The 20,404-nt window shown below is 33.1% G+C and overlaps 1 protein-coding gene and 1 long non-coding RNA gene across 9 annotated transcripts in view; both read right to left on the reverse strand.

The window, feature by feature from the left end:
• The window catches only part of LOC114335878 (E3 ubiquitin-protein ligase CHFR), a 251,327-nt gene that overhangs the window by 46,357 nt on the left and 184,566 nt on the right, over positions 1-20,404 (reverse strand). For all 8 annotated transcript variants that reach the window (XR_007697759.1, XR_007697758.1, XM_050649699.1 and 5 more), the window contains 2 exons: positions 10,916-11,119; positions 3,694-3,841 (listed from right to left, as the gene is read on the reverse strand). Coding sequence is in view for 6 of the 8 variants with exons in the window: in XM_050649699.1 (XP_050505656.1) it covers positions 3,694-3,841; positions 10,916-11,119 (352 nt within the window). In the remaining 2 variants the exon portion in view is untranslated. The remainder of the gene's footprint in view (positions 1-3,693; positions 3,842-10,915; positions 11,120-20,404) is intronic.
• On the reverse strand, positions 17,252-18,249 carry LOC126883927 (uncharacterized). Its single transcript, XR_007697762.1, has 2 exons — positions 17,821-18,249; positions 17,252-17,732 (listed from the first exon to the last, which is right to left on the reverse strand). It is a non-coding gene; the product is annotated as an uncharacterized LOC126883927 (long non-coding RNA).

Raw genomic sequence — 20,404 nt, forward strand, 5'->3', positions numbered from 1 at the left:
AACTTATAGAATGACCAGTAGGGATAAATAATAAAGAATAGAACTAAAAAGTAAAAAAAGAACAAAAAACTATTAAATGGTCAAAGTGGCACAATTTTAGTCCGTCAAACATTCAGTGCAAATATCCCCAAAATGATCCTTGAATGCAAATATGTCACATCTTTCTTGTTGACATATTGCAAATTCATGCACAAATACAACATCGTCCCACGTAATTTGTTGGAATATTAGGGGAAGGGGGTACGACTTCTTGAACTCCGAGCAGTACGCGAACTCGTCGTCTAAGTTCTCTTAGCAGGGAAGGCATAGTTGATAAATATTCAATTTGCTGTTTGATTAGTTCCCATGCTAAATTTTCAATGAAGTCGCTTCTTGAAACATTTTCATTTATGTTATTAGCTTTATATACACAGCAGGCTACATATATTAGCTTTATATATACAACTAAAAACTGGAACGCGCTTGGTCGCGTGGTCTACGGTTGTAGACCAGTGCTCTTTGAATAATGGTAAAAAAATAATGCAAACAGATCAGCGGCGTTTAGCAAACTGAAGAGTAGGTTGGAAGTATTAGTGACAGCTACTAAGCGGGATGGGGGCGTATGTGCAGTTTTATGCAATTGGCGACCACTTAAAGGAGACTGGTCTACGATTGTAGACCACGCGCCTAACGGAGGGTTAATTAATGTCTGGTTGCACCAACAAATCTTAAGCTCCACCTTAGCCCAGTTTATAAATCCATAATTTTCGATTTTTATCTACGCACGTCTTAACTGAGATGAAGTTTAAGATGCAATCCACTTAGCACTCCATTGTGGCAAGCTGAAAATTGATCTAAGACTAAATGGTGCAACGTATGTTTAGTAAACTGAGCTTAAAGCAGGTCTTAAGCTTAAGATGTGTTGGGGCAACCATGCATAAGTATTGCAGATTCCGTGTAGTGATTGTAAGTCCGAAGTATTATAGCAGTAAGATTTGTAGCTAGAACTTAACGGTGTATAAGGGTATTAGCTCATACGCTCTTCATTGAGCGAGCTTAATGGAAAAAGAGAAAGCCTAGAAATCGTTACATGACTATTACGATATATCTATAAATTATCCACAGCTGTAACTGAACTGCCTTACCACTTTGCTTATGTATTTAGTACAAAAAAATCCTAACTGAGATGTGATAGAACAGAAATTTCTCGAGAGGGCATAGCTACATGGGGGTAGATAGCATGTTATTGAAAAGGTGCAAAAGTATGTTCAAATTCACACCATCCATGACTGGCTTAATATTTTCCGTATACCAAGGACGTGCAGATACGAAATTTATAGAAGAACTTAAAAATATAAGGACATTTTTTACTTAGAAGTGATGTCAAAAATAATAATGACAAATAGGACAAAAAAACACAAATTAATTAAGAAAAAGTTATCCGGCTAAAAATAAAACGCTCAAAATAATTTCAATATTTTTCAGTTATTAATTCCTGGTTGCACCAACAAATCTTAAGCTCAAGCTTAGCCCAGCTCTGCTTATAGATAGGGCCGCTTTAAGTCTCACTTACGTTACACCATAATTTCGATTAATATCTAAGCAATCATGGAAGAAAACCGAGTCATTTGAGATATGCTGACAACATTGTAATATTCGCTACAAGTTTCGAAGAATTACAGGCTATGATGACTGATGACGCAACTATTTCAAGCTTCGAAAAAAGTAGGTCTTAAGATGAACTTGGAAAAAACAAAAGTAATGACGAATACACCGAACATTACAAAAATAACGTTGAATGACATATATTTAGAAACAGTAAGCGAATACATCTACCTGGGACAGATAATGAAAGTTAACAAAGAAAATCAAACTGCCGAAATTACTAGAAGAATAAGGTTAGCGTGGGCAGGATTTGGAAAAGTGAGTTGGATATTGAAAAACACTAAAATAGAACAATATTTGAGAACCAGAGTTTACGATCAGTCTATCCTCCTTATTCGCGGTGTGCAAGTACTTGGAAAGGGAAACGAGAAACGACCCTGCGCGAGTCGCGGAGAAATATTGCAACTATCTTAAATAATTCATATTGTCAATTGAAATTGTCAAATTGACGTATATTTCATACCTTCTGTCAATGAAGCAGAAAAATTATATATTGCTCCACAATATTGATATGATATGCAATTATTATATAAAGGTAAATTTAATTAATTGTATTTTGCTTGCAGTACTGCATTTTAATAACTAATTTTATTTACTACATACAATTGTTGATGTTTTCATAACATAACCTGAATCTTATTTTTTCTTCTTATTATTTTTTTTGGACTATGGCCTTGACAATTATCCAGTAACCAGGACTAATATAATTGGCCAATATAATTAAAAGTGCGAATAATAGTACAGAGCGTAGAAATAGGGGTCGCCTTGCCGAACTTGCACGGTCCCAATACTTACGTATGGTTCACAGACGTGGACGTATGGTTCATAGACACAAAAACAAATAAATTGATTAGAAGCAAAACCAAAGTAAAAGACGCAGGAGAACATGCTGCCAAATTAAAATGGAGCTTCGCAGGACACAATGACCGACTGAAGAATAAAAGATGGAATCACAAAATACAACAATGGAGATCGTGGTTAGGAAGAAGTAGAGGAAGGCCATAAATGAGATGGGCTGATGACATAAAGAAGTTTGGAGGGTACAACTGGAAACAGGTGGCACAAAATAGACAACACTGGATTGAATTGGGGGAGGCCTATGCCCAAAGTTGGATTACTGGAGGCTGAAGAAGAAGAAGAATCTAAGCAATCCACGTGGCAATCCATTGTGGCAAGCTAAAAATTGATCTACGAGTCAATGGTGCAACGGGTATGTTTCGTAAGCTGAGCTTAAAGCACGTCCTCATTTTTAACTTCAGACAATTTTTCATTTCAAATTAAAGTTTAAAGGTACTTTTCCACGCTCATGCAATTTGCGCAAATTGACTTGTGCATGCCAATTTGTGCAACTAAATTGATGCATGAAAATTGTTCACTTCTGGATGGTCAGATAATTTGCATGTGGTTGGTGTAAATGCAGGAACGTGTAAATAACACACCAATTCCACGCATACGTAGTGGGTGAATAATAGTATACAGAATTGTTGTTCTGGCGTGCACGTGGCTTTAATTTTCGTTTTTTTGGTCACTATTTGTGCGCAGAACTGGTTAGGTACATAGATAGGCTATGCTGCATGTTATTTTGTGTTTTTTGTTTGTGATAATAATGTCAATGAAAGAAAAAGAGTTCATGGTTCAGTTTATTGAGCATGTATTTGTTAATTCTTTTATTAAATTAATATGAGAGTAAGTGGCTCTTTTTTCAATCCAACTCATCTGCGATCTTCTTGGGTTTTTGTCTTTTACAACTTTTAACTTTTTAATTTTAATTAAACAAACAACAGCTAATGCTGATAATTCATCTTCGTTGTCCATCGTTGCTCAATGACGATCTGAACTGTACTTGTAGTGTAGACAAATTTGTGCACGAGACTTGACCGTGAAAATGGATGCAATCGTTCAGTTTAATTTGCACAAATTTACTTGCGCAAATGCATGCGTGTGAAAACATACCTTAAAATGTAGCTTCCTCGAAAGGTTAAAAAGTATAGTCAGCTGGTTTTGGCAGTATGCCGACGATAAATTGTATGGACAAAGAAAAAATCTTACCTCGCCTGCCTCTCCCTTGTCGTCTCGTATCTGAACGTGGTTGTTGTTGTTGTTCTAACAGATTTTGCTGGTGCTTCTGCATCTGCGCCCTTTCGTTTAGCAATTCTCTTCTATGGTCCTGTATATCTTGTGCAGAACCTTGTATTATCTGAAATAACGAGGACACACGCGTTTAAAATAACACCAAATGGAAGAACCTAATACATTGGAACCTCGATAAGTCGGATTAACCGGGACCGCGGCCTATCCGGGTTATCGAAAATCCGGGTTAGACGGAGAACATGGCAAAAGTTCATAAATTAGGGTATATTTACAGTTAAACTTCATTATAATTGCAAAAACATGACATACATATTGTACACATACTATGATTTTTTGTGGCGGATATTCTTGAGTTGGGGTTGATTTCATGTAACCGCAAGAACTATCTTCATGTAACCGCATGAACTTTGGACAATAAACAGTATTGCACAGCAGCCTTTCTGGACATCAGCCAAGAATTTGATAAGGTATGGCACCCAGGATTACTTTATAAAATCAAAAAATTCCTACCCAACAAATACTTTGACTTATTAAAATCATATCTAAATCACAGAGAATTTGAAACTAAAGTGGAGGATGAACTATCAAACCGTAACAAAATTCAATCAGGAGTCCCACAAGGTAGTATATTGGGTCCACTTCTTTATGTACTGTACACATCCGATTTACCAACCTCTCCACAAACCACCATTGGAACTTTCGCTGATGACACAGCAATATTTACGACTGAAGAGGATGCAAGAGCTGCAGTATTAAAACTTCAAGAACACCTAGACCAAATTGGACAGTGGTTAAAGAAATGGAAGATAAAAGCTAATGAAACTAAGTCAACACATATAACTTTCACACTAACTAAGGAAAGACCAATGCCCAAATATTAGCCTTAATCAAGTCAACATACCACAACAGAATATCGTCAAATACCTGGGGCTTCATTTTGATTCTAAATTAAACTGGAAACAACACATTTTAAAGAAGAAGAAACAAATTGAGTTGAGAGTGAAAGAAATTAATTGGCTTATAGGTAGAAAATCTTGACTCTCAATTGAGAACAAACTGCTGATTTATAAAACAGTCATCAAACCTATATGGACGTACGGCATAGAACTATGGAGTTGTGCCAGCAAATTAAACACAAAAATTATCCAAAGAACTCAATAAAAAATTCTACGCACCATCGCAAATGCCCCGTGGTACATTTAAAACCAAACCCTTCATACAGACCTAAACATCCCGTTAGTCAGCACAGTAATTCAAGAAAGAGCCAACAGACACCACGAGAAATTTTAAGGCCACCCCAACCAATTAATATTACCATTACTGCAGCCACTAAACAACAGAAGATTGCGAAAATTATGGCCCATAGATCTTCGCTGAAACTGAGGTGAAACCGCTGGGTGATGTACCTCATAACGCCATTTTAGTGTACAATACTACATTGATATAAGTTATTGTACTTGTTATCAAATTAACTCATAGAATATGTAATTCTGATTGTTAATAAATGCTTACAAAAAAAAAATGAACTATCTTTTAGTTAAGTGTCCCAGGAACGCAACTCGTAAATATCAGCAATATCATTTTAAAGTGTTCTACTTTAAAATGTATAATACATATATGTCTGAATTGCCGATATAAATGAGTCAGATTTAATAAATTATTAGAAGAATTTTTTAAGCAACAACATTTTTGTTTAATTTATTAATATTTTTTGTATTTTGACAACGGCATCCCATTTGGACGTCGAAACATTAATATTTTTTTTAGTAAAATTGTGGCTTATTTCCCATTAAAAATAGTTAATTATAAATAAAGAAGACTGAATAAGACTAATAACTAAAAACACCGCTAACTTACATTATTATGCTTCCAATTGGATTTCTACTTTTTTTTTTTTCAAAAAAATATATTGGTTTTTTTAACAGTAATTTTTTTATTTTTTATCTTGAATGTTTGGTAAAACAGTTTTTTGTAGGTTATTATAAAATTTATAAGGCAATTAATATTAAATCCTTTTAAAATCCTGTCGCAAAAAGAGGTGGCTTTGAAAGGGTTTGTAAAGGTGGTTTTTACATGTTAGTACAAGTTTTAATTGTCATTAGCTCGCTCAAGTTTTGCCGTAGAAAAAGTTTTTACAAACCAAGTTCTTGGGAATTATTAAATAAGCTATAATTTCATATTTAAACATTTTTTCGCATCTCTGATGCTAATCTTTCTATTCTAAAGAAAAGGGTATTTTTTACCAAGCTACAAAAGTCCGTTATTCCCTTTTAACCCTATTTTTTTTAAAAACTAATCATTCTAAGCTGGTCAAACATCTAGAATTGATCACTAATACATATATAAAGAAGACCGAATAAGGTCAATGGTTAATTTTAATTAGGGTGGTAATTAGGGGGTTGCTTCCGATCACTTTTCGCTGAAAAAATAGGGACTGACATTCTTTTCATTACAAGTCACTTAATTTTTCAGCTAGAGATTTTTCTTATTTTTAGAGATAGATATCTTTTTAAATACTTTAAATCAGTTTCTATGAGTTATCCTCGGAAAATGCATAGTTTTCTCGTTTTTTGACTTTGTGAGTTATTAGCAGAAAACTGGTTAAAAACATTGTTTTTTTTTCTATATAAAACTAACACTTTCGATTGCGAAAAAATCGAAAACTAATAATTTTATCAAAAAAATGTATAGAACATTTTTTGCTTAGAATTAATGCAACTTTTGCGGTCAAAATATAATAAAAAATTTCCACTCCCGAGATGGGGTGGCAACCACCACCATAGTAAAAGCGCTTTCTGCATCATATAGATTTTGATCCTTGGACCATCAACTACCTATTCTCAAATTTTCAAGCAAATCGATCCATTCCGTAAAAATTGAGAGCTGAAAAGCTTCGGTTCCTGGACTATATTGATGCTGTAAAAATACAAACGAAGTATATGCACCCACTGCAGACAAGGATGAAGACACCACATAGGCCTTCTAGGAATAAATTGACAATCTTAAAGCTAACTAAGACATGATATAAATATTATAATGGGCGTTTAAACGTTAAAGTAGGCCAAGAAGTGGAGAATTGTGTGGAGCGAAATGAAATCGGGGACAGGAATGAACCTGGCGATAGGCTGACTTGGCTGGCTGGTTGATTTTTATATCAATGAGGAACTCATAATTGGACGGCGTTATGCATAACTCGACCAAGCGCCATTTCTTAATTATTGAGATAATAGCGGATTCTGGTGACACATAGCTAAAACTATCTTAGAAAAAATCCCTGTTATTGTCACGTTAACGGTTACTAAGAAAAAAAAATTAAACCAAGCGACATTAATCCACTTACCATTAAGCGACCATTAAGCAACCAAGAACCGAAAAACTTTGAAGCCATTTATCTCAAAACTATGTTTTGGCGCTTGGTCGAGTTATGCATAACGCCGTCCAATTGCAAAATACCCTTTTAAAATTCCCTAAACGTAGATTATACACATGGAGGTCAGCAGCCAGCAATACCAATAAAATAGACAGAAATTAAATATATTATATTTTATCGTCAACAGAAGATATAGAAATTCTATAACATCATCCAAAAATTATCTAGGAGAGCACAATTATTTCGATCACAACACGATTGCCTTGATGAGAGTGAAACTAAAGACTGTAAAGATTCCTAGCACCAAGAATAGCATGGATACAAGTTGTCGAAGATGGCGAAGTTAATGTACCCATCGAATTAATAAAACTCATTGATAAAGATGTTTTTGATGTAATGGTTGAATTCTTTAATCTACTATATCAAAACGCCACAATCCTCAGACAATAGCTGCAATCGACATTTGTAGGAATTTCCAAAAAATCAAGTCTACAACCTGTTCAGACCACAGAATAATAACTTGAATGCATAAAGTTACAACTTACAATCTTGTTGAAAATAATATACAGAACAATTGTTCAAACTCTTGAATATGAAATTAGTGACACACAATTTGACTTTAGAAATGGTATGGTCATAAAAGATGCTTTGTTCGGCTTGAATGTGCAAGAGATGCATGGATATGAATCATGAGATTTCCTTATATTTAGTAGACTTTGAAAAGGCATTTGGTAAGGATCAACATAGAAGCTTGTAAATATATTCAAAAGCAAAAATACTGACAGTCGTGATATGAAAATTTCATCTAATCTATATTGGAATCAAACTGACAAGGTAAGAATTGACAACCTCAATACCCGATATATTAAAACACAGAGATGAGTCCGCTAGGTTTGCGTGCTGTTGCCACTACTCTTCAATGATACAGTGAAGCGGTATTTAAAGAAGCGATCTAGTAATAATATTAACTATCAAAAAACGTAAACTTGAATACTAAGGATATGTGACGATAGGGTAAAGATACTCATATAAAAGTTATTATACAAGGCAAAAGGTCAGCATGGTCCGATAGCCATAATGACTTCCAACCTTCGACAGAAGATGAAACTTGAAGACGAAAAACAAGCCTATAGGCACAAAAACAAGACGATCGCTCAGATAGCTCAGATTTAAGGAAGCCACTTGCCAAGAAAGGATGTATTGAAGGCTCACGAAAGGTTCCATATAATGATGACAATACATTCTTATTTACAATATTAAACAAAAAAAAGTGAAAAATACAGTCCAGTAATATTTACCCTTTTCGACGGACTTGCGGATTTAGACGAGGAAGAAGCACAACGGACCAAGTATTCGTAATCAGAGAAATAGAAGCAGAAAGCTATGAACACGACTTACCAACGATAGCGCTATTCATCGACTTCTAGCAAACATACGATAGAATAAAGAGGAAGAAATTAAAAGAGGCGTTTGAGGAATTGAGAGTTAGGAGAAAGTTACGCCACATGATACATCTTACTTTAGAGAATACAGAAAACAGAGTCAAAATAAACAATCAATTATCGGACAAATTTATATTAGCCAAAGGATTAGGACAGGGCTATCATTCGTCATCATTGCTCTTCAACTTATGCCTAGAAAAAATAATGCGAGAAGCGAAAATCAATAGAGGACTCCTATATCAAAAAAGACACCAAGTTTTGGTACTTCCAGAAGATGTGGTGTTGCTTGCAAGAGGAAAAAAACAGCTACAGTAGATAGTACAGAGAATAGTAAAAGCAGCGAAGAAAATGGGACTGTACATAAATGAAACTAAAACAATATGTATGGAATGGACAGATGGTCAGTACAGAAATGAAGAAACAAGTGGAAGTAGAAGAAGGAAAAGTATACAAATTGGAAATAATTGCCTACGAGCAATAATATCCGAACATTAAAGAAGAAATACAAGCTAAAACAATGACAGGCAATAGAAGCCTTTATCCAGAAAGGCAAAAATACAGTTATACAAAACAACTATACAACCAATAGTAACATACTGCGGTGAGACATGCGACAATGACAAAAAATTAACAAAATTTACTGGAGATCTGGCAAAGAAAAATCTTAAGGAAGATATTTGAAGGAATAATAAAAGACAGTTTATGAATAAGAAGATCAAATGATGAGTTAAAAGGAATTATACAACCAACTTAAAATAATAGGATTTGTAAATGCACAGAGACTTTGATAGAGGTCACCTAGAAATGATTTCAAACACGAGGACTCCAAAAAGGATACTAAACTACACTATAGTTTCTAAAAAGAGAAAGTCGACCGAAAAATAGATGGAAGCAAGATATCGAAAAAGATATACACTCATCGGCACAAAATTCCGACACCAAAATTTTTTTATTAAGTTCGACAATCTATAACTTTCTTATTTGTACTCCGATTTTCAAGATTCTTGCATCAGTTTGTAGGTACATGTATTGATATCGTTTGTTATTATTCCGGTATTTTTTTTTGCTTAGATTGCATTATATGGGGGTCAATGGAAGAGTTGTATTTTCTCCTAGTTTTAAAAAATTCTGTGGAAAAATTGGAGAGCTGATTTTGTTTCATACTCCTTTTGTATTATCTTGGAGGTATCACTAATGTTTTGTTTTTTAATTATCCGAATATCTCTTTTCTTGTAAAAGCTGTAAATAAAAACACTGCTTTGAAGGTTTTTTTAATTAAAAATATCAAACGCACTAAAATTAACAACAAAACAAAACAATCCAATAGCGGGTATGTCCACCTCTTGCAGCAACGACTGCTCGTAATCTGTTTGGCATCGAATAAAGGTGTTTTATTCTTGCCTGGGGAATAGCCCGATATTCCTCTGCCAGGGCCAGAACTGTACCACATTTTCTGGAAGCCTAGGATGACGGCGAATAGATTTTTTAATTCATCCCATAAATGCTCAATATGATTGAGGTCTGGGCTGTATGCGGGCCATTCTAAACTTATCAATCCAACCTCTATTTTATAAGCCCATCAGTGTTTTTATTTACAAAAAATGGTACAGCTCTTACAAGAGATATTCCGATAACTAAAAAAACAAAATTTTAGTGATGCCTCCGGGATAATATGGCAGGACTATGAAACAAAATCAGCTCTTCAACTTTTCCCCAAACTTTTTTGAAGTTAGGAGAATATACAACGCTTCCATTCACCCCTGTATAATGCCATGCAAGCAAAATTTTTGTGTTACCGGAATAATACCAAACGATATCAATACATGTACCTACAAACTGGTGCAAGAATCTTGAAAATCGGAGCACAAATAATAAAGTTATAAATTGTCAAACTTAATCAAAAATTTTGGGTGGCAGAATTTTGTGCCGGTGAGTGTAGAAAGAATGGGACTAGAAGACCAAAAAAGAAAAATGAATAATAGGAAGGAATGGAGAAAGATCACATATCAAGCCAGAGAAGATCTCAGTACATAACGAAAAGTGAGAACGAAAAAAGAACAACCTTTTTAAACCATGGGCCTAAGCTCTTTAGTGCTATTGTATATAATATTTACAGTGGTCGCTCTATTAAAAAAATATAATTTGACTATTGTTTCTTATTTTTATCTACTTGAAACTTTTTAAATCGAAATATAAAAATAATGACAGTACAGTAAAAAATGATATACGAGATATTTCTACTCAACAGATTACGCTGCAAAAAATTTTGAGCAGTCCATTTCAAGAAAAAGTAAAAAAAAAAACGTATGAATAAAAGTATGTAGATAAATTGTAGTAATTTATATTATATATGAAGAATATAACTTACCTTTTCTATAAAATTATCTAAGACTAGGGTTGGTACTTGAGAGGTGATTTTGGTTCTGCAGATCGGACAAATCGTCTGTTTTTCCTTCCACTTGTCTATACAAAATTTGCAAAACGTGTGCGAACAATTGAGTGTCGATGCCTTGACGAACATTTCGGCGCAAATGGCACACTGTAGTTCATTCTCCATCTGAGATTCGGACATCTGTCAAAAAAGAAGACGAACGACGAGTAAGAACAACTATCGAGAAATGATTGATCGACATTAAAGCATATGCAATATATAAATTTTATGCGGTTTCCTAACTGGAAATGAAAACTAAAAATAAAACATTTCTAATTTTACCTGCAAATTCTGATTTATTCTCAGACAAAGCAGTTAAATAAGTAGTTAAAAATGGTGTCGAATGGTTTTCAATTATGTATTGAACTGCGTCGAAATAGTTTTCGTAATTATTTCTATATTTATACCTATGTACTAAACAAAAACAGAGTTGTTGATAGGCGGGGACGCTGAATGTATCAACCCTTTCAGACCTGACTTTTTCTTCCGCAGAAAAAAAATGTCTACTGAATCTTCGAAGATTTTAATAGTCTAAAATCACATTTTTGTTTAATAGGTAGTCATTTGACATAATGTCCATCATAGTCCAAAAAGGCTCATAAATTAAATCACATATTCTGGGACCAAAATATAGTTCGATTGTTTACCTTAGTACAAATGTGCACATAATAAAAGTTACAACCATTTGAAGTTACAAAATGAAAACCGATTTTTCCAATATATCGAAAACTATTAGATTTTTTATTGAAAATAGACATGTGGCATTCTGATTTGGACAGACATGGGACATCTTAAAAAAATAATATCAGTAAAATTTGTACACCCTAATTGTAAAATTTGTAATTTTTATGAGGGATTTCCCTATCCCTGTAAGCCAGTTTTTATAGAGATGTGGTTACTTTTTTAATATGTTAACATAAAAAAATTTATGGAGGTTTTGTTCCCTCGAACCCCCCAAATGTTTGTGTAGGTTCCAATTAAATTATTATTGCGGTACCATCAGTTAAACACAATGTTTTTAAAACTTTTTTGCCTCTTAGTATTTTTTTGATACGGCAGTTTTTATAGAGATACGGCTTCTTTTTTAATACGTTTCAAAATATACCTAAAAAATGTAAATTAAAAATACATTTTCATATTATTACCAGGTCTCTATAATATTACTTAACCATGTAAAAATATGTGTTGGATGTTACAAATGTTCAAAATATCATGATAAAAATTGGCTTATCGAAAAAATACTAAGACAAAAAAGTTTTAAAAACATTTTGTTTGACTAATGGTACCACAATAATAAATTAATTAAAACGTATACAAATATTTGGCGGGTTTTAAGGGAACGCAACCCCCATAAAATTTTTATGGGGTGCACAAATTTCACATTCATTTTTTTAAGATGTTCCTGCCATAATAATGCCACATGTCTATTTTCAATAAAAAATCTCTTAATAATTTTCGATATATTGAAAAAAATCTATTTTAATTTTGAAACTTCAAAGGGTTGTAACTTTTTTATGTGTACATTTGCACTAACGTTAGTTAGGTTAAATCGAACTATTTTTGGTCAAAGAATATGTGATTTAATTTATGACCTGCCTTTTAGTGGAGTCACTGAAGGTTTTCACCTCCGATTTCGTTGAACCTTCATCGATTTTCATGGAAATTGGTGAGTAGTTAGAAGATACTTCAAGGAACAAAGGTGACATGATGCCAACTTGTGCTTTTACCCTGGGGGTGGATGTCACCCCTTCTCGGGGGTGAAATTTTTTTTAATAAAAAAAATACCAGAAATCGATAGAGGGGCGACTTCTAACCAAAATTTGTTATATGTATAAAGTTATTAACATAAATCAATACGTTTTGAGTTATTAAATATCAAAAAAATTTTTTCTTAAAAAAAATTCATGTTTAAAGCTGTTTTTCACGTATTACTCAAAAACTATAAGCTTTTGTAAAAAAAACTATAATTACCAATATTAAAGATAATAAAAAATTTAATACACTCCCCACTTAAAGAACTAAACTAATGTTATTTCAAAGTGAGTTATGGGTAATTGAATGTATATTTTTTTCGACGAGTACTCAAATCTAAGTAATCAAGCTTACATAACGGGAAAACGATGCATTTTATAGAATATACTTGTTAAGCTCTTGTCAAAGTACTTCGGAGTACATCAAATGAGCTCCAGTAGAAGTTAATAGCATGAAAATTAAGCAAGTTATGATGAAAATAAGAGAACCCTTTCGATTTTTTTAGGAAAAAGTGAAAAATAAAACATCGCCATTTCCACAAAAATTCAAATTTGTAGTAATCCTCACAAAAATTTCTTTAGGTTAACATAGTTAATGATTTCAACAATTTTCACGTGTTTAGAATGCATATTTTTGAAAAAAAGATACAATTTAAAAAAATCAGAATTTTTAAAATTATCGTACTTTTCATTTTCTTTTGATAATAACTCCAAAAATACTCAATATACGTAAAAAATAATATTTAACTAAATTTTAGTTTTTTCTGTTTCAAATACTTTACCCATTTTACTATTTCCGTAGAGTAAAAAATAACCGAGATAGAAACGTTTAAAATTTCAATTTTGCTGCGAGAACCATGTAACCAGGGCCATGTAACCTTTTATTGTTAAAAAATGAGAGGTTTAAAAGACTAATTTCGACATTTTTTAATAGCTCTTGGAATCATCTTTTAATTAGTTTTTAGGTGGACCTGATATCTTAAAAATTAATGGAGTTATTTACAAAAAAAAAACAATACCATTTTTTGGAAAAATTTTTAAAAGATACATTTTGAAACATTTTTGGTGCATAAATTTTAATGCTATCAACTTTTCTGAGGGCTTATTTGATATATATTATATTTAATCCGGTCAACTTAGACATCAAAATAGTTGGCAAATAACAAAAATTGCCGGAGAGCCAAATTTTGGTGGAGAGCTAGAGTTTACCATAATAAATAAAGTTTTAAAAGTCGACCTCGACTCGACAAAGAATATTAAAGCTGCAGAACAACGTCGTCGAACTACAAAAACATCATCGGGTTCCGAGATTATCTTTGATGTAAATATAACAGTTCCAGCGAATCAACAACAATTTTTTGCTAACATTAATAATAAATCCGGAAGGGCTCAACAGCGAACAGAGATCAGTGGCGGCCCGTGAGGTAGTGCCATAGAGCCATGGCACTACCTTGCTAACTATCCATAAACATATTTTTTATCTTCAAAACTTTAATTCCTATTAATTTTTTTGTGTGTATTTCTTTTGATCTTCATAAATTATATAAAATATGGCAACTATGGGCGCAATACAATCCCTACCGACAGCGGAGAGTATTCGACAGGAGAATCTCCTTCGCGCCGAAGTCAGTACTGGCACGAGTAAAGAGAGAAAGATTTTACGAGCATTATATGTAAGTGACAGAGAAAGAGCTATATTGGACTATTAGTATACCTTAACATTAGAATCTCTGTGCCAGGCACGAGGGTATGAAGCCAGGTCTATTTATTTTGAGTGTCTTTACGTGCTGGTTTGTCGCTTTTATTATATATATTTTCTGTTAAAAAGTTTTTGTATTTATAATTAAACTTTTAGTGCATCATGATCGTGGGTATTTTGATAATATTTTGATTATTTATTAAGTTTAATTTATTAATTGACAATAAAGATTAGTATTTTAAAAAATTTTTTTTTGGTGGTTTTTCGCTAGAAAAAAAACTACAAATGTTATAGGGTGTTGTGGAGCTTTCGAGTTAGCTTTAAGAGGTCACGACGAAAAAGAAAATTCAGAAAATAGAGGCATATTTAAGGAGCTGGTCAATTTTAGCGCCGAATTAGACAAATACTTAATGGTTCATATTATTCAAAGTACCAGATCTTTCATAGGTCTACCTTCTCCGGACATTTAGTTACTTCTAATTTATTTATGTCGGAGAAATTTTCTGCTTATAAGCATCAGTTCTCCGAATCATTTCTTAATGAACCATGGAGACAATTTTAATTTTTAAGCAAAACTCGGTTTAAAACTGAATTAGAAGTAGGTACTGTATTAGCGAGACGAATTAAGTACTACCTCTGGGGCTGTTTCGCTATCGGTTTTATTGTAGAGGGAAGGTTTAAAAAGCACATTTGAAGAAACTATTAAACTTTTAAGTATTTTAGTTACCATTCCTATATCAACATCTGAAGCAGAACGCTGTTTTTCGATGTTTACATCGAAACCTAGTGCTTTAGGTATGCTATCTGCAGAAAAGCATTTTGTAAATTGTATTGATAATTTTAATTATAAAGTCATTGAAAACTTTGCAACCAAAAAATAGAAGAATGAACTTCATATATCGTAAACTTTAAAAGTGACATTACAAAAATTTGTGCATGTGTGTGAATATTGAAATAGTATTATTTTTATAAATTGGTAAATAGAGACTAAATCGTAATAACAATTTTCAAGCACTATCAGCAGTAAATGCTGGTGGTAGGTTAAGAGGTTTTTATTATTAATTAATTTACGGAACTGTTTTGATCACTGTTGGACAATTGCTTGGCAACTCAGATCAATAAACTTAAGATATAGATAAAAGTATCCGCGCATATTTTTTTTTAGTTTTTGTTGTCAGTATACCTTTTTTTGACAATATCGTGAATCCGTCACTAAAAATTTTGGCGGCTGCCCGAGTTGTGGCACTACCTTCTTAAAGGGGTACGAGCCGCCACTGACAGAGATATATTCTTCGAAAAGTTTATCCCAAATGCCAAAAGTACATTTTATTTTTACATGCGATAACCGGCTGCGACACTACGTCAGCAATGTACAGAAGGGGCAAAACGTCAGTACTTAAATTATTCGAAAAAAAAAAGATTTGACTGACTGCTGTAAAGTTTTTAGAGAACTTGATAATTACGGAAGGAATTCGCTTTCTTCTTGCGGTTTATGGAATTCCAAAAAAAATAGTTGTCTTGATAAATACCGATACTTAACTTTTGTAAAAAATACGCGAAACAAGTACAACTATCATGTCTTCCTCCAACATCAGCATCTGCTTTTCAACATTTGTATCGAGTATATTATCAAGTTCAAACATGGCTAGGCAATGAACTGAATCCAGAAGACTGGGGTTGGAAATTAATAGATAATACTCTGGAATCGATTAAAACCTTACTCCCACCTGCTCCAGAAAACTCCTTAACACTATTTTTTGCAATTGCAAAAAAGGTTGTAGTGCCAAATGTGGATGTAAAAAAGTCGGGTTGCTGTGTTCTCTAGCGTGTACCAACTGCCAAGGTCAGTCTTGCTCAAATGTCCAGTTTAGTAAAACAGAGGAAGACTCCTGTGATTTTAATGAAGAGACCAATGACTCAGTCACATTTGAACAATTTTTGAACATCCAGCAAGAGGAAGAGGAAGAAGATGAAATCGAAGAAGACTTGACTGTTGAAGTAGACTTTCAAGAATATGAATCTGATTAAAATATCTAAAGAAAACAAAACAATAGTTAACCTAATAATCAATAGCAATATCAATAATCAATATCAATAATAAGGTAATACCTAGAACTTGACCGGTATTGTTTCTCAAATTATCCTAAAACTGTCAAAACAGTTACGGGAGTAGGCCTACAGGGGAAACCACGGTAAAAAACGCGCCGAGTACACTACCTCACAGGTGGTGTGGAAACGTGCGCATATCATGTATAATGTGACTCTTAAGGTAGAATTCCGCACTAAGCGACCGAGACAGGAGACCGCGATAGGCAACAAATAGACGAGGTCTCCCCACGACTGCTCTCAATGCAATTATATCAGGGTAGTTCTGCAGCCCGCGACCGAGACCAGCGACCAACTATCGCCTATCGCGACCTATCTGTCGCGGTCTCCTGTCTCGGTCGCTTGGTGCGGAATTCTACCTTTAGAATCGCGATATCTCAGGAATGACAACTCTTAGGAAAAAAATAGTAGGGACTATTTTTGTAGAGAATTTTAAGATCTACAACTTTAGTATAAGGTTCTTTTTTGATAAAACTTAATGTTTTCGAAAAATATCCAGAAAATATAAAATTTTGCCCTTTGACCCCGAATAACTTTTGTTGCACACATGGGATCGATGGGGACTTTTAAAACTTTATTTGTTATGGTATACCCTAGCTCTCCACCAAAATTTGGCTCTCCGGTACCACAGCTATTTCTCAGTCGGAATTATTATTTTTAATTAGTTGGTTTGATTTAGATGAGCATGAGACATGACAGTTCAAATAAAACACTAGATAACTATAGAGAATATAATGTCAACAAAATTTTAAGTCCCTTTTTACATACAAATATTAATTTTGATTTCAATAGTTTATAAGAACAAAAGTAAGTAATTAATTAAAAAAAAAATAAACCAGAACCAGCTGTTTCCTTCACATAAATATAAAAATCATTGTATTTTAGTCCCCTTTTTAGACCCCTTAACCCAATCTAAATTGTACCTTGTTCTTTCTTGTTTTCTCCCATAAAATAAAATAAAATCTATTACCGTCCTTATTTCCTTCAATAAAAAAAAATCATTTGCCTGGATAAACACACTGCAATCTTCCTTAAATTTTGTCAAAATGTCACGTCAAATATCGAACTTCTAAATAAATCTGCCAAATTTATTATTTCCAATATACTGAATAAATGTAAATCTGGTAAATAAATGTACTTCTATTACTTCTTTAAAGCCTCAGGATCGATAAATACAATTACTGAATACCGGAACACCCTAGCAAAAGAAAAAGAAAATAAAAATAACTGAACTAACTTCTTAAAACTGAGAACCAATAAACTGAACAAAAATGACTTCAGCTTACCTTTAACATACAAAAGGGTCTATTACACGACTCTCAGCCTGGCCATCAATAAACATCGAATTAATCTCTAGAGGATTTTCCAAGACAAATCTTTACGTGCCCCAAATTTCCAGCACACCAACGGATACCTCAATGAGAGAATTCCCAGTACATCCCACCAAAGGATTGAAAAAGTACCATTTCAATTAAAAAAACTGGGAATCCAAATCGCCGACCAGGCTTCAAGTGCTTTCTCAAAAATGTTTATTGAAAAGAATGAACGTTGTTGATTTGCTAACAAGGCGTTCAAAACAAAAAACTCTACAACAAAAATCTTCTCTCACTGACTCACACAAAAAGCATATACATCCAAACATACAAATTATACATCCTCCAAGGACAAAATAATCGGTTATAAACAACCAAAACTCAACAAACGTTACTACTAAATTTTCAACCGTAATACCGGCAAGTTTTGTTATTTCGAATGTCTATATAGACCGGGTTAATTTCTATGAACTTTGACAAATGTTTAATAAGTTTATCTTATAAAATGCATCATTTTGCCGGTAATTAAGCTTGAATATTTAGATTTGGGTACTCGACGAAAGAAATATACATTCAATTACCTATCACTTACTTTTAGTTAACATAGAAAGGTTTTTATACACTAAGCACCAAAATTAACGCACCACCTTAAAAATGGGACATTTTTGATGTCTTGTATTTCCTAAACCTGTTGTCCGATTTTAGTGATTTTTTTAATATGTTATAGCATTATTCTCCAAGAATATCGATGTAATAATATTGTTGCTAAACAGATAAGTGTCATTGTATACCTGATGTAACAATGATAGTGTGTTTTTTCCTCAAAGTTTGTAACACCCGGTGGAATATTCTTGCATATCGCAACCGGTTTTAGAGCAATAAATAAATCGTCAGTTTGTAACAAAAAATTCAACATCCCGCATCTAGGAAACGAAGCATTTGCGGACATATGTTTATAAAGCAAACGGTCATTAATTTTTCATGCAGAATTACTCCTTAAAGTTTGTGGCACTTATTTAGAAACACCCTGTATTGATGAAGAACGTTGCTAGTTGTTAAAGTACCTAACTTTTTTATTATTTAACATAAGCTAATGAATCAAAAAGCATAATGTTAGGAAAGCATAAGGCTACAGTTGAGTTTTAATTTCAATATTTTATATACGCCAGAATATTCCAGAGTGTTCCAAACTTTCAGTAAAAACACACTATCATTGTTACACCCGGTATACAGTGACACTTATCTGTTTAGCAACAATATTATTACATCGGTATTCTTAAAGAATAAAGCTATAACATATTAAAAAAATCACTAAAATCGGAGAACAGGTTTAGGAAATACAAGGCATCAAAAATGTCCCATTTTTAAGGTGGTGCGTTAATTTTGGTGCTTAGTGTAGTAAGGAGTTTATTTAATTTTTTATTAGCCTCAATTTTTATAATAATAACTTTTTTGCAAAAACTTATAGTTTTTGAGTTATTTATGAAAAATCGGGTAAAAACATGCATTTTTCTCACGAAAAATTAAAATCTTTGATCTTTAATAACTCAAAAAGTTTTGATTTACTTTAATAACTTTACATAACAAATTTTGCTTATAATTTGTCCCTCTATCGAATTGTGGGGTTATTTTTAATAAAATAATTTTCACCCCCAAGGAGGGGTGGCATCCACCCCCAGGGTAAAAGCGCAAGTTGGCACCATGTCACCTTTGTTCCCTGAGATATCCTCGAACCACTCACGAATTTTCATGCAAATCGATGGAGGTTCAACGAAATCGGAGGTAATAGCTCATATTCACCTTCAGTGACTGTACTATTTATGTTACACCCTGTAATAATAATTTAGCAAAATAGTCACACAGGATAATACGATATTTTATATTAAATACATTATATTTATATCAAGTAAATTTTAGTTAATATAAATGAAAATTTTTAAAACAATTTTTGTTCTTTACAAAACATGTTAATGTACATTACATTTTTCACAAAAAACCAGCTTTCCCTTTACACCCAACATTTTTGCATCTGGATGCTTCCTTTTTGTTATCGTAATCTGGTAATAAATGGTATAAATGACCTATTTTATCTATGCGTATTTCTTCATTGGTCTAATTTCAACTCGAGTCTTTGGAGTGTGGGGAGAATTCTCAGTTGATATTTTGGGACGACCAATGCTTTTTTATGGGTTTTCCCACTTTCATTAGCGCCTCAGCAATTTGTATTTTAAAATCGAATAAATCCATTTGGTCTTTGGAAGGTTAACTAAATTGCACCCTTTTATATTCTAACCAACTATTGGCATAAGCAAAATCAAAAGCATGGAAGATTGAACGTAATGTCCATTTTTTTGACTTAATAAAGATTTTATAATATGACAATAGTAGTTGTAGTCTGGGCTGATTATCGGAGAATATTCCATTTTTGGGAAAAGTTATTTACCAGCAATTTTATTGCTAGAATCGAAGCTTATGATTATATATATTAATAATATAGGTATGCAAAGTCCGCAGATAGTGTGCTACTTTTTTTTATTAACAAAATGACGCCCCCAAA

Source organism: Diabrotica virgifera, chromosome 4 (genome assembly GCF_917563875.1).
Source record: "Diabrotica virgifera virgifera chromosome 4, PGI_DIABVI_V3a".
NCBI classification, from domain to species: Eukaryota; Metazoa; Arthropoda; class Insecta; order Coleoptera; family Chrysomelidae; genus Diabrotica; species Diabrotica virgifera.